At 40.0% G+C, this 13,984-nt stretch overlaps 1 protein-coding gene across 3 annotated transcripts; it reads right to left on the bottom strand.

Annotated features, from left to right (window-relative positions):
- Positions 1 to 1,509: 1,509 nt before the first annotated feature.
- Positions 1,510 to 12,844, bottom strand: LOC139729052 (uncharacterized). 3 transcript variants are annotated; one of them, XM_071639977.1, is made up of 7 exons: positions 12,605 to 12,844; positions 11,005 to 11,203; positions 8,703 to 8,913; positions 6,722 to 6,840; positions 4,778 to 4,932; positions 3,956 to 4,192; positions 1,510 to 2,938 (listed from the first exon to the last, which is right to left on the bottom strand). In XM_071639977.1, the coding sequence occupies exons 2-7, from the start codon at positions 11,168 to 11,170 to the stop codon at positions 2,840 to 2,842; spliced, it is 987 nt and encodes a 328-aa protein (XP_071496078.1). In that variant the 5' UTR covers positions 11,171 to 11,203; positions 12,605 to 12,844; the 3' UTR covers positions 1,510 to 2,839. The 3 variants fall into 3 exon arrangements, with proteins under 3 accessions (XP_071496078.1, XP_071496079.1, XP_071496080.1); XM_071639978.1 differs by having other exon boundaries at positions 11,005 to 11,198; XM_071639979.1 differs by having other exon boundaries at positions 11,005 to 11,195; positions 12,605 to 12,617.
- Between the last annotated feature and the right edge of the window lie 1,140 nt (positions 12,845 to 13,984).

The following is a 13,984-nucleotide window of genomic DNA, read 5'->3' as shown; positions in this document are numbered from 1 at the left end:
TCAAATCTTTACTACCAACACATGAGCACAATATGGCACATGGGAGCTTCCTACATAAAAAATACACAATCAGTATTAAATAGCAGTACTGGAACATTCTTGCCTTCTGTAAATTCTACCACTCTCAAAATACTCTATGTCTCACAAGTTCTGTGTCACAGAAAAGAAAAATCCACGCCTGCAAAAAATAATATGTGGCTTTTATGGTGTGTGATGAGGCAGGTAAACTGCTAAGTACTAAACAGTAAATGGAAGAGTTACACTCTTGGGGACTGTTTGAAGACAGGAACAGTCATCCACAGCATAACATTGGCTCTACGAGCAATGGCGACTCTGTTACCTGCTTGGGTATACTATATCGTCGCTGGGGTGACAAGACCTTGTATCTGCAATTTTGGTGAAAATGGCTTCATTGGATTGATGGTCAAATAATGGGTTAAGTGATGTCCTGTCCAAATCCTAACTGTCTTACTCCAAAAATGAAGACACCATGGCATGTCAAAGGAAAGGCTATCCCATTCACCACAGTGCTTTGGCCGCCATGTTTTTTGGCTTTCCTGAACATTTGACATTTTGTAAATACGAGGTCTTGTCACCCCAGCGACGATATAATATTCTGTAAAAGTGGATATTCTTGTGCTTGTTCGGGTAGATGAGATGAGTTTTTAATTCTGCGGAATCAAGACATCGACAACTGGGACATATGGCTAGCCAAAATTTTCCTGCGCTTTTATTTTCGCGCTAGTTTCTGGCTGCACAAAACTCGGCCAAAATTTCCACTTTTACAGGTACAGTATTATGTTCTGCTGTTTTCATTTCTGCAAATTCTGTGAATTAGCTGATAATTTGTGAAATCAACAACTCACATAAAATGTTGCCTATGGTAACAAAAAAACAAAACAAAACAAAACAAAACAAAACAAAAACATGCTGTATGTTATCTCCAACAGTGGAAATCACAAACTTTGCTTCTTGAATTGGAATAACACTTTAGATTCTCATACTACCTACACTGTGGTTCTTGATAACAAATTCAACCACTCGCAAAATCATCTAACAAGTCCGAATTTACAAAATATACGCCATAGGCCTATAAGCCTCGTCATGGAAGTCTAGCCAACATGCCTATTTCATTCTGTATCTAGTCTGATACACATCATCACAACGCTACAACACTGTTACCTAAAATGTCATGAGTGGTATTGACAAATTGATTAAAACATAATACACAATGTATATAAAGACAACTCAAGCAGTAAGGTCCAAAAACATGTGAGATTTAGACCAAAATATTAATTAATATATTACTAGCTCTAGAAGGAAGTCACACTCATTCTTGACAAAGCCATAATAACATATTTCATCTAATCTATGATCAAAACAATTATTTAAAAAATTGTAAACACATGTATTCATTATAGTACTGTATTGATGTCCATATTCTTATGCAATTTCTCAACTAGTCTTACATCAAGACTCACAATGTAAAATTCTTCATGCCACCCTTATTGTAAGGTAACTATATCCTATAAATAGGTCATTTCATTCCTGCCAACCCTGAAGCTCATCAAATGGGGTTAACTCTGTAAAAATATGAAATATACTCAATATAACATACTTCAATATCAACAGATATACATATATAGCAACATAAGGCTAAAGACAAACTTGTTTCTTTCTTGAAAAAACGAAATCAGATAAAAATTTCCAACTGAATAGGAAGAGTTGGCATAATCCTTTATTTGAAATCTATATCTGCCTATAAAGGCTGTGACACAGCTTAAGTCAGAACGCACCTCGTTCCTGATCATTCTGCCTCACAGGTTGAAATGAGTGGGTCTGAAAACCAAGACTACTTATCACAAAGCAGTCCCATACACATTGTAAATGGGAAAGTATATTTTTTATCTAGTGGAATTAGGTCCACATGACATACCCACTGATAAAAACAACAGCAGAAAATGGCATGAATGATGACGTTCAAGCCACTGAAGTGTGTAAAGGTCAGATTTACTCATTGTTGCAAGAACAACATACCTTTGGTTAATTAAAGTTTATTTCATTTGCAATATTGGATCTTTGTGTAGTCGGTGGATGGCATAAATTATGTTCAAGCCACTGAAGTGTGGGAAGGCCAGACTTACCCATCATTGCAAGAACAATATATACCTTTGGCTAATTAGAATTTATTTCAGTTGCAATTTGGGATTTCTGTGTTGTCACTGGCTGTCTCCAATGGGGTACTTGGCAGTACATTTTTGGCTTCCTTCTTCAATGCAGACACTTTGTACCATGCTTCCAAATTTCTTTTTCCACCATAATTTCATACGCTGAAGTCTCCTTTACATGCGCACTGACACATGATAAACATCTAATGGCACTAGGGCAATAATATCAATGGAATTCTGCGTGTACGGAAAAAAAGTGTTTCATTCACCAGATGCAACAATTTCTTCATTCACAGCCAGATGCGTGAATATGCCGCGTTTGTTCAAAAATGGTGAAGCCTTTAAATACGATCTAGCTAGAGATAACTCATAATTAGTCCTGCTTTGTATCCTCCTGAAAGGAAATGGCGGTTGTTTCTGGTAGGGTCCCTTCTTCAATGGGGTCATTGCAAGTACACTGCGATGCAGTTGTGTCAAGTGTCAAAGGCAATATCTCTTCTACAGAAGCTCACACATCAGTGCATAACAAGCCCATTGCTACTCTTCTGGCCAGCAGCCCAACAAATAATCCACAATACGCTTCGACTGCCAATCGTTTGTGCTAGCATTTGTCATCACAATTCAGAATACAACAGAGCTTTCGCACACAGAGCTGGGGAGATGCGTTCACACTAGCAGGCGGCCGGTGACAGAAATTCTACGATGTAAACACACTTCTCGTCCTCCTTCAGTGAAACCACTGTATTGGTGAGGCCACAGGAGAATTCAATCTGAAAGAGAAAGGGAGAAGGAAAAAAAAAGAAGATAAATGAGGGTTATGAATGACTAAACACACCAGCAGCAGTGAATGTACTTATATTCTTTTTTTCAAACAAGATCAACATGAAAAACCTACACAACTTTAGATTTTAGCACAGGATTTTTCAATCTCATAATCCTAACAGATTGATTGCTCAGTACAAAGAGATCACGCAACGGCACGTGCGACTTGCAAGACAAAAAAAACTCAAAAAAATGGCTTGCACTATCACAAAGAAGGCGACTCCAGGGCGACATCTGAGATGCCTCTAAACCAGGTGACAACTTTAAATCAACTGGAAGTTGCAGGCAACGTTGAGCCGACATCGCCCCGACTCCGAGGACATTGCTGCGACTTCTCCAAGACATCTTCTCAGTTGCAAAGATGTGTCTGTGATGTCTTCAAATCGTTAAGCTGACGTTGCCGGGACCGCTGAGGACATAGTTGCAACTTCTCCAAGACATCTTCTCAGTTGCAAAGATGTCTCTGTGACGTCTCTAAAATTTCGCAAGTATGTTGCAATGGGTCTCTGCAAGGTTGCAGAGACAATGTAGACATCACTGTGATATCTCTGAAACCAGCTGGAAACTAGAAAAGGTCTCCAAAAAATTTGAACAAGTTTGACTCGTCCGTCCGCAACTCCCCAGAGACCAAGCTAGTCCCCCGGAGATGTCGCGGCAATGTGTCTGCGACCAGTAGAGACTTGAGTCGCCATCAGGTCCCTATCTAGTCTTCGGGCCAATAAGATACCCATTTAAAGAAGAAATCCACCCCCAGATTAAACAAACTTCAAAAGAAAGAGAAAAATATTATTCCCTACAGAACGACACACAAATGACAAAAATCGGATAAGAAATAAGGAAGATGTGACACTTTGAAATTTTACATTCTTTCGGAAAACATTCCTTGACCAGTCCTTTCTTTTGAAGTTTATTTATTTTGGGGATGGATTTCCTCTTTAAAGAAAAAAAAAATTGTCGTCACTAACCTCCGTCCTTCGCGGTTCCTCGGTGCAGCCCCTGACATCCCCACCCTCCATCACTAGGACCTGCTTGCCGTCGGAGCGGGCCCGGTCCCAGCCGCCGCCCTGGCCCAGCCGGAACATGTGGCCCTTCTGCGTCTGCTCCACCCGCTGAAAGGGACAAATCTTATAGACGGCAGAATGGTCGGCGTGGTCGTAGCACTCCTGGCTGAGCTGGTAGAACTCTCCCTGCTTGCCATAAGTCTGCAGAGTAAATAATGTCATTCACAGTCAGTGGTGCTTGGTGAGAATATACTGATACAAACACATATACACACATGCACTTTTAATTTTGAATAATTGAAAATACTACTTTTTTTACTATTACTTCCATTACCACTACCTATATGACTACTTCTACTGCTACTTCTACTACTATTACTACTGCATGCTGCTGCTGCTGCTGCTGCTACTACTACTACTACTACTGCTACTACTACTACTACTAATGATAATAGTAATTCAGTCAAAATGATTACAGACTGCTCATTAACTTCATAAAATCAAGTTCAATACACTGTACACAGACAACACACAAAGAAAAATGTAGTACAGACAGCTATTCCAAATTATATAGTTAAAAACACACCACCACAACACACAAAAACATTCATGCACACTTTCATCTTGAATTATAGACAGCACACATGCACACAAACAGCTCTCGCGCCCACATAGACACAGACATACACACATGCACAAACACACACAAGCACACTCATTTCACGCATGAAACAGCCACAGCACATCGTCAACAGACTCTACCGGTTGCTGAAGATCAATCATTACCCCGTCCAAGTTGTGACCCCTGGCCCTCTCGATGTACTGCTGCTTGATTCGAGACCCAATCTGCCTCACTCTCCTCTCTTCCCGCTGCCGGTCGGCCACCTTGCTGCAGAGGTCGACGCATGGGGTGTGCTGGATGGCGTCACTCAGGGGAAAGCCTGCCAAATCACCCAAAGTTGAGATACAACAGGAGTTTCCTTCCTCACAAATGGAAGAGCTCATTTTGAGCTCCTGAGGCTCTGAGGCTCTGTCTAAAGGCCACCGCACACTACACGATCAGACTGGTCTTAAAGTCTTAAGACAAGCTGGGTCTTAAGACCAGTCGTACGACCGGACACCGGACACTATACGACCCGACTGTAAAGCGCGCGCAGTGCGTGCGCTTGCATTTTACTGCATTGTGAATGGCTGAAAGCCTACGACCAGTCGTAGAAATTCAACATGTCAAATCTCTACGACTGGCGCTAAGACCCAGTCGTACGACTAGAAAATGGCAAGACTGTGACGTCACACTTCTAGTCTTAAGGTCGTAAGACCAGTGAATCGGAGCAAAATCATGTAGTGTGCGGCGGGCTTAAAGCCTGCTGCAAACTATACGATCCGACCGGTCGTACGACATTAAGACTGAAAGTGTGACGTCACCAGCCTTGCCAGTTTCAGTCATACGACTGAGTCTTAGCGCCAGTCGTAAAGATTTGACATGTTGAATTTCCACGACCGGTCATGGGCTTTCAGCCATTCACAATACAGTATTACGCAAAGAGTATGGAAGCGCATGCAATGCGCAATGTGAGCGCTTCCATACTCATTGGTAAAATGTACTGAAGCCAGAACAGTCGTAAGCCTAGCTGTAAGGTCAGGTCATAGTGTGCGTTGCCAGGTCATACGACCTGGTCTCATGGTCATAAGGTCGTACAGTCATGAGTCGTATAGTGTGTGGCGGGCTTAATACATTCCTTCCACAGAGCTTTTTGCTCATTGGTAACTCATCAGAAGCAAAGTTTGTTTGTTTGTTTGTTTTTTGTGAAACACAGAGGTGTATCGGATCACAGGCTGATGAATCTGATCTGTGCTCATTGGACAACCAGGCCAGTGTCAGACTTGTCAGGTGTGATCCGATGAGGCGAGATTGTCTGATGAAGGAACTAAGCTCAGAGCTGAGTTTATCATGAGCCGCCATATCCGGTCACAAGTCCAGTCAGTATTGGGTAAGTGTCGAGTCAGTCCGAGAAGTGTCGAGTCAGACCAATGTGTGTCAGATCTGTGTCATGCACCTATCAGATATATCCAGCGTATGTCTGATGACCTTAAATATTCTCTACAGAATATCTATCTGGTACTACATATAACACTAAGTTTCATGAAAATACCTTCAGGCATTGTAGAGATATATAGGGAAATGATGAAATTTTAGTAAGATGAGAAGGCACAAGTTTCATCCACTCATCGTATATGCCAAATTTCAGTTGGATACCTTAAACAATGCTTACGTTACACTGTCCACAAAATTGATGACAGATTGATGGACAGACCTAAGGATGGACACACAATCTGAAAACATAATTTCTCCTGTGACACTTCATGGTAGAGGCATTAGAAAAAAAAAAAAAAACAAACAAACAAATGGACAAAATGAAAAGAACACTTTTAAAAGGAAAAAAAAATTGTGATCGCGATTCCCCGTAGCAGAAGTCATCAAACTTACACCACATTTGCAGTAACTGTGTTGATACTTTTACCTGAATATCATTAGTGTCTCATGTATTTCATTTCATATCTAATCATTGTTTGTTTGTGTCTAATGGAACCCTGAACTAAAGAAAGGATAATTATCATATATGAAAACTACAAATAGCAGGTGTAGATATCATGTGCAAGCTACCAAGTCATCTACATAGACTCTAACATCAATGACGCTGTGTTGTTGATTGGATGATATTCACTGACCTTTAACCTTTGCTGCAGAGAGAGATGCCTGCCACTCGTCGCTGCCATCACAGCAGTCACAGATCCCGTCGTTGACTTTACCCGACGGTAGGAACTGGTTCTCCTGCTCACAGAAAAATCTGGATTAAAAAAAGGGGGCAAAGTGCAAGGGCATTGGGCAAATGATCAATCAGAAAATAAACATTATCAGCTCCCATTTATTGTGACAAGACAAGATCAAATAGCTTTATCATCTTCTCATCAATAGCCAAAGATAAACCACTCAATAATTATTCAATTCTGAATTTCAACAACAGCAGTGCCTTATTCCATTAAACCTTGTGGGATTTTGGCTGCAGAAGTTATTATTGAGACTGTTCTAATTAAATTGGTAACTCTTTACATTTTAATGCGTATCATTAAATGGAAAAACTTCAGATGGAACATGAAAATTCATTATATCTGCACAGCATCTGGAAGTAAGTGCCAAATTAGAAGAAACATTAAGTTTAATATTCTAAAATGTGTTGCTAATTGAAAGATCAATCATAGATTTACTGATTAAGAGGTTTTTATAACTCTTTAACCCTATTCTAACTGGGGGGGGGGGGGGGGGGGGGGTGTCAAATTGACCCCCCTCGACGTTTCGTGCCACGATTCTGCAACGCGAAAAGATTTTGCTGCGTCGTTTCATGACTTTTTTCATTGAAGTCTCCCACATATTTTGAGACCAAATTTGCGACGTCCGGGTACACCGTTCTGAAGTTACGCAATGTTTTGCATATGCATGTCAACCCGAAAACCGCTCAAATTCATGATTTCGTGTGCAAACCCAATGCAAACTGTATTTTTTTGTTTAATTGATATAAATTAGATTATTTCAACTTTTAACCATTGAAATAAATCAATTCTAATGTAGATAAGCTTGAAAAAGTGCCTCCATCAAATTTTGGCAAAAAAACAATAGAAAACGAAAGATCGAAAAAACAATAAAATACATAAGAAATTAACAAAACAATAAAAAACAAAAGAATCTGATTTGGATTGCGCTATTTTTTTAAAAGAAAATTGTTTGATGTGTCTTGAGGAACTCTGACACAAAAATTTAGCAATCCTTCAGTCTTTTTGATGGAATTATAGGTGAAAATATGATTTCATGCGTTAATTTGCATAATTAATTTATAAAAAAATATGAAATCAACATTTTTCTATTGTACGACCATGTAATCTTGTAGTTGACATCCGGCTCTATGTTCAGGCAAAATTTTGCGGTGATCGTGCGATCGGCGGCCGAGATCTGAAGGGGGGGTCAAATTGACCCCCCCCCCCCCCCCCCCCCCCCCCCAGTTAAAACTTGGTCTCAAATAGCCCAGTTAGAATAGGGTTAATAGACAAAAGCAATGGCACATGAAAAAAAAAAAATTGGGCTCACATGAAAGACGTTTTTGATATCAGCAAAGGAAAATTGAAAGCATTTATAGATTACCCAAGTAATGATGCTACAGTCAGTTGTTATATACCCATGTAACTTAGTGCTAGTCCAAACAAGATATCCTTGCATACGGCTTAAGTGTTTGGGCAGTGGGGTTTCATTGACAGTACATTACAGATGTATAAAATCATTAGACATTGGTGGAAATAAACAAAGAAAGCACTACGGTAGGGTTACACAACATTTGCTCCTCCAACAGGTGCTCCAATCTTGTTTTCTCCAAAGATTTAGGGCTAGGGTTAGGGTAGTGATAGGGTTTTGAGGTTTAGTTGGATGCGAGGATTAGGATTCGGGTCAGGGTTATGCTTATGGGTAGATTTTATGTTTGGTATACCATGCAGATATTTCATGGGGGCAACTGTCGCAGGACTGATACCGGACATGCCAATCAACAATTCAAGCACACTATGGGTTGAATCTCTTGCCGAGAGCCCCCAACTCATAGAAGATAGAAAGGAAATAGGGAGGGAGTGGGGTGGGCAGGCACCATCAAAAGGAAGGGATCCTCACCTTGAATTAGGGCATGCGTCAGTTCCCGGCTCATCAGAGCCATCACTGGGGCAGTCGCAGTACTCATCGTTTACTTGGGCCATGGGGATCTTGTCCGACCCATCGATGCAATGGAACAATCCGTCCTTGTCAGGTGCATAGTGGATGAGATCGTCGGTTCTCACACCAATTACCTGCAGTTTACTCTTTTTCTCAGTGACCTTTGAGCCTGCTGCAAGGAGGAATACAGGGTAGGGGGCATTTTAGACAGACATCTCTGCATATATTTCTCTCAGCAAACACTTTGTAGAATACTTAAAGAGACACACATGCATACAACTGTATTTCTTTCTTTCAATAGGGATTCGAACACAACAAAACTTTATTTGTAAATACATTGTAGTATTGCCATCAAATTTTTAGATTTCTCCTTTTTGCTAATCACCTACTTCTACTTGAAAGACTGCACACAAAGTCCCCCCAGTCAATAAGAGGTCAAATAGATCCTTCAAGTTGTGCCGTTGCTTCACATATATCTAATCAGCAGAAGTCATTATATCATGAATCAGCTGTATCCAAAAATTCTTATTGCATTAGGAAGTCATTACTGTAAAACATGATACCGGTATATTCGCAGCATCAAATTTTCGCGAATTGGAGCCGACGGCCTTTTTTGCAGCATGAAAATTTCGCGAATTGTCACTGGCATTCAACGCATATAGTGTAGACAAGAACTTTTGCATGCATTTTAGTTTTGCGAATCTTGGCGCTTGCAAAATTTGCGAAATTAAAATGCACGTGAACATTCCTCGTTTTACAGCATACAGGCTTTCAAGCGGGATAATGTAAAAAAGTAGGAATAAAGTAGGAACAAAATCTCTAAAAAAGTAGGAAAAAGTAGGACATAAGAGGGAAAAAGTAGGGCATTAAAGAAAAAAAAAAGTAGGAATAAGTCAGGACATGTGCAGGCTTTTTGGAGTAGTTTTCGTCGATACTCACCAGAACTCTTGATGTTACATGTAAATCCTAATTTGTACTCACAACCCTGCTGCCTCAGCCTCACTTTTGCTCCTGGGAGAGCCTGGTAATTTTGAGCGATGATGAGAGCTGGTTGAGCACTGCTCCAAGTCCTAGGCTGCAATATCAGTGGGATCAATCACATCTGCACAGGAGCAAAAGCTGAGGTTGGCAGCAGTCTTGTGGTTGATTGTGTGTGTTATCCCTCTTTCATGCTGAAGAGGCTCTCCCCACCAGTAAGAATCTGCAACTAGAGTCTACTCATCATTTCTGAATATAAATTATTCAAGTAGCCTTGCACATTTTTTTTTTTTTTGGCGGGGTTTTTCACCAAAAAAGTAGGAAAAAGTAGGAAAAAGCAGGATTTTGAGCAAAAAAGTAGGAAAAGTAGGGACAGCAGTAAAAAAGTAGGAAAAAGTAGGAAAAGTAGGGCCACTTGAAAGCCTGAGTATATCTATGCTTTGTACAATGGCAATCACTGGTGTGTCTATACGGCAGTCTCTTTGAGGTCAATAAATGTGTGATTGTGATCTGTATGGTAAGACCCTCCATTAAATTCGGAACTAATCTAGTTTCTGAAACAGATATTAGATTTTAAGCAGCTAGTGTTAAATTTCACATCAACTACATTCCACCATTTGTTCAATATTCTTTTATTTTCCAGAGTACACAGGACATATCCTTAATTGCACCTGCAAAATATATGTTCCATTATAATTTCCGATCATGAAGTGCAATATTTTAACCTCTTTAAATCAACATTGAATCCAACAATGATGTTTCACAAAACAACAAAAAATAATGATTTCATCCCATAATTGGACATTAGTTTGAGAGAAATGAAATCAACAACATGGAAACTATTTTCACTGCATAATCATCATTATAACCACGAATCTAATCAGATCATAGATGTAATGCTCGATAGTGACAAGAAAACAAACAAATAACACAACTTTTGCCCTATTGTTTACCCAACTAGGTAAAAATTTACCCTTAGATCTGCAAACATTGGGCAGCCACTTTTGAAGACTCTGACAGTCCGAATCCACGGGCGGATCCAGGAATTTCGTAAAAGGGGGGGGGGGCCACATATTTCTTTTTATTTCCTTTGTTTTAACAAAAAGATAAAGTGGGGGGGGGGGGGCATGGCCGGTGCAGCCCCACCTGGGATCAGTACTGTGCATCCACTCGGCGCTTGATGATGAATTCATATAATTTGACTAGGGTTTAGAGTGAATTGTACTAATATAAGCTCTCCTTGCTTATCATTGAGTAATAGCTGAATTAAAGCTCCCAAGTTCACCTTTCTTTGCCAATGCATGTTTGCTGATCTCCGCACTGTTGTTGCTGTTCAGCACCCTCAAAGATGTACCCTGGAATATGAAGTAGACCACAGCCAAGACAAGCAGTGCGCATAAGTAGGCTGAGCGACTCCTTCTCCCGCAGCAGATCAGACGCCTGATGCCCATGCTACATCTTTCGTCTCTTCTTTCACTTCTTTCCTGCCGTAAAGGGTGGGGGGGGGGGGAGGGGTGGGATGGGGGTGGAGAGATGTGTAAATCCATTGTTACAAGTGCAACTGAAACCGAGTTGTGGGGGGGGGGGGGAGGACAATGCTCGGTTCATGATGGTGTGACATTGTTTGCTTCCACAAGCATCTATATACAGTAATCAATCAGTAGTTTTCACAGTGTACAGAGCTTTTTTGAAACAAACAAATTTAACAGCATGGGATATTGTGCTCTGACTAGCTAGAGGTCTAGACCTTGTCCATCTGTAAAGTAATTTTAGATCTAAACTTTACTGTATAAAGTACTGATTTACTGACACCTGTGTCACCCATCCACTTTCCACAAAATAAATAGATAAATGTAGAAAATAAATGGCTGTTTCCACTGCATACTGGCGTCTGAGCGAGTTGTTGTATGGGCAAAACCAATCAATCTGAAATTTCAGTCTTTTGCTCGTGCAATAGCACAACACATGACAATACTACACTCTACAGTGAATTACTATTTCGCCGCTCTCAGAGTCTCAGCTCGGTGAAACATGAGACACGCTATTACATCGGTTTGGCCTCGTAGAACAGAGTGCTTCCTGGAGCGCCTCCATGACAGACTCTAGTATATTTCGTTGTTGTTCTTCTTTTAGATTTGTGGAGCTCTCTGCCGGGTGGGCAATTTGCTCCAAAAAATATATCTATTCAAATATTATGTACCGGTACCCTTGAATTCAATTATAAAAATCTACACTACTTCTAATTATTTACAAAAAACTAATCACATTTATTTTTAATATTTACAAGTGATATATTTACAAGTGATACAAGTGATATATTTATTTAGTATATTTCAACTCGTTCGTTTGAATCACTGTATAGTTATAGCCAAACAGATGATATATGTATGTAGTAGGCCTATATGTAGACATTTGGGTATTTTGCCAACATTTAAACTGTTCTGGTCAAAGTTAAAAATTATATATATGACTGAGAGGCAAATTGGTTTTCAAAATAGACAACTAAGTAAATTTGAAAGGAAGTGGATAAATCTGCATGCCTCCTTGATATGACATTCTGGCCGTTACTTTTCTGTGGTACATGTATGAGATATTGATAGCATAATTCAATATGTTATCTATGCGAAATTTAAATAAGTGCAAGCTTGTGTGCACCTGCTAATTTTTCCTCTTTTTTGTCTGTTTTTGGTTTTTGGTATTTATAATTATGTACGATGATTATTATTGTTTTTGTGAAAGGATGGAAATAAAAAAAAAAATGAAAGATTAAAAAAAAAAACTCGTTCGAAATCTTTTATACGGTACCATACCGCATCGCGATCGCACTGCTGCACTGCACTTGTGTGTTGCGTGACCATTCACGTCTCAGCGGTACTGATACTTACATAAACCTCGGTAGACGGGACTACACAGAGACGGCTGTAGTAGGGTAAGGCTGCTGCTCCGTGCGCTTCATTCACTTATCCTAGCTTTTCTAGCTATTCTTTTCAAAATTCCTACATACGCAAGCTTTTCATTGGCAGATACAGTCACAAAGCTGTGACACTAATCTCAATCTCTCTTTGTACGGACAACGGTTTCTGAAAGCTCTGCGGACCCTGGGCTCTGATGAAACGTATTCTGACTGCACTGTACCGTCTCCCGGTTGCAACAAACTGTGGGTTACTGCGTATTATTGGACTATCGATTCACCGGTCCGATCCGGGCTACGCAGTGATGCAGCAGCACAAGCTGTACATCATCGGTGGTACATTTTTTTTTTTTTTTTTTTTTTGTAATTGCTGCATGGTTCCCGCTCAGTGCATAATCAATTCATAGCTACAACGTTACTACTACAGAGACTCCAACTCTCCCGTTTTCGACGGGAGATCTCCCGCCGAAAACCCATTTTTGCAAAATCTCCCGTTCTCCCGTTTGAGATTTAATTTCTCCCGCCCTGGCTCTTTGTCTCCCGTTGGAAAGGATTTCTTGCATATTTCTATCGTATGTTGAAAAAATAAGCCTTAGATAGCACCAGAGAGCATCTAGAACCCTAGGAATTTCGCGCTTCGCACACATCAACTTTGAGTCTCCCGTTTGCTCGGGGTTTCAGTCGGGAGAATCTCCAGATCAGAAGGTACTTTGGGTTGGAGTCTCTGCTACTATTTCTCTTACAAAACACACAAAGGAAAACATCTATCCATCCTTATACCTATTTTACCAATCAATCAATCAATCAATCAATCAATCAATCAATCAATCAATCAATCAATCAATCAATCAATCAATCAATCAATCAATCAATCTATCTATCTATCTATCTATCTATCTATCTATCTATCTATCTATATATCTATCTATCTATATCTATCTATCAATCTATCTGTCTATCTATCTATCTACATGTATCTATCTATCCATCTATCTATCTATCTATATCTATCTATCTATCTATCTGTCTATCTATCTATCTATCTATCTATCTATCTAACTAACTATCTTTCTATCTTTCTGCCTATTCATGCCTCTCTTATTTATGTCTTGAGTCTCGGTTTTCCTGCCCTCTAGTCTGTCCTTCAGCAATGATCTAAGGAATTAGTTCATTGATTGCATAATACAGAGTATGTCTTTCCCGGCTGCGTGTTTTTTTTAGACGGCACAGATTGGGGAAACTACAAATTTATCGGGGACCCTATGCCTAAACCTAACCCTAATCCTAATCCTAACCCTAACCATCAAACCCTAACCCTAACCCTAACCCTAACCCTAACCATAACCAAAAACCC

The sequence above is a fragment of the Diadema antillarum genome, unplaced genomic scaffold (genome assembly GCF_040938485.1).
Source record: "Diadema antillarum isolate AM-2024a unplaced genomic scaffold, OU_Dant_1.0 seq00000217_RagTag, whole genome shotgun sequence".
NCBI lineage: Eukaryota > Metazoa > Echinodermata > Echinoidea > Diadematoida > Diadematidae > Diadema > Diadema antillarum.
Note: the sequence above shows the minus strand (reverse complement) of the source record. Positions and strands in the feature narration are given on the sequence as shown.

Excerpts from the sequence above, each read along its gene's own strand:
- LOC139729052 (XM_071639977.1), bottom strand. The coding sequence starts at position 11,170 with ATGGGCATCAGGCGTCTGATCTGCTGCGGGAGAAGGAGTCGCTCAGCC. Across the intron at positions 8,914-11,004 it reads ACATGCATTGGCAAAGAAAG|CAGGCTCAAAGGTCACTGAG; the intron begins GTGAACTTGGGA and ends TCCTCCTTGCAG. Across the intron at positions 4,193-4,777 it reads GGGGTCACAACTTGGACGGG|ACTTATGGCAAGCAGGGAGA; the intron begins GTAATGATTGAT and ends TTTACTCTGCAG.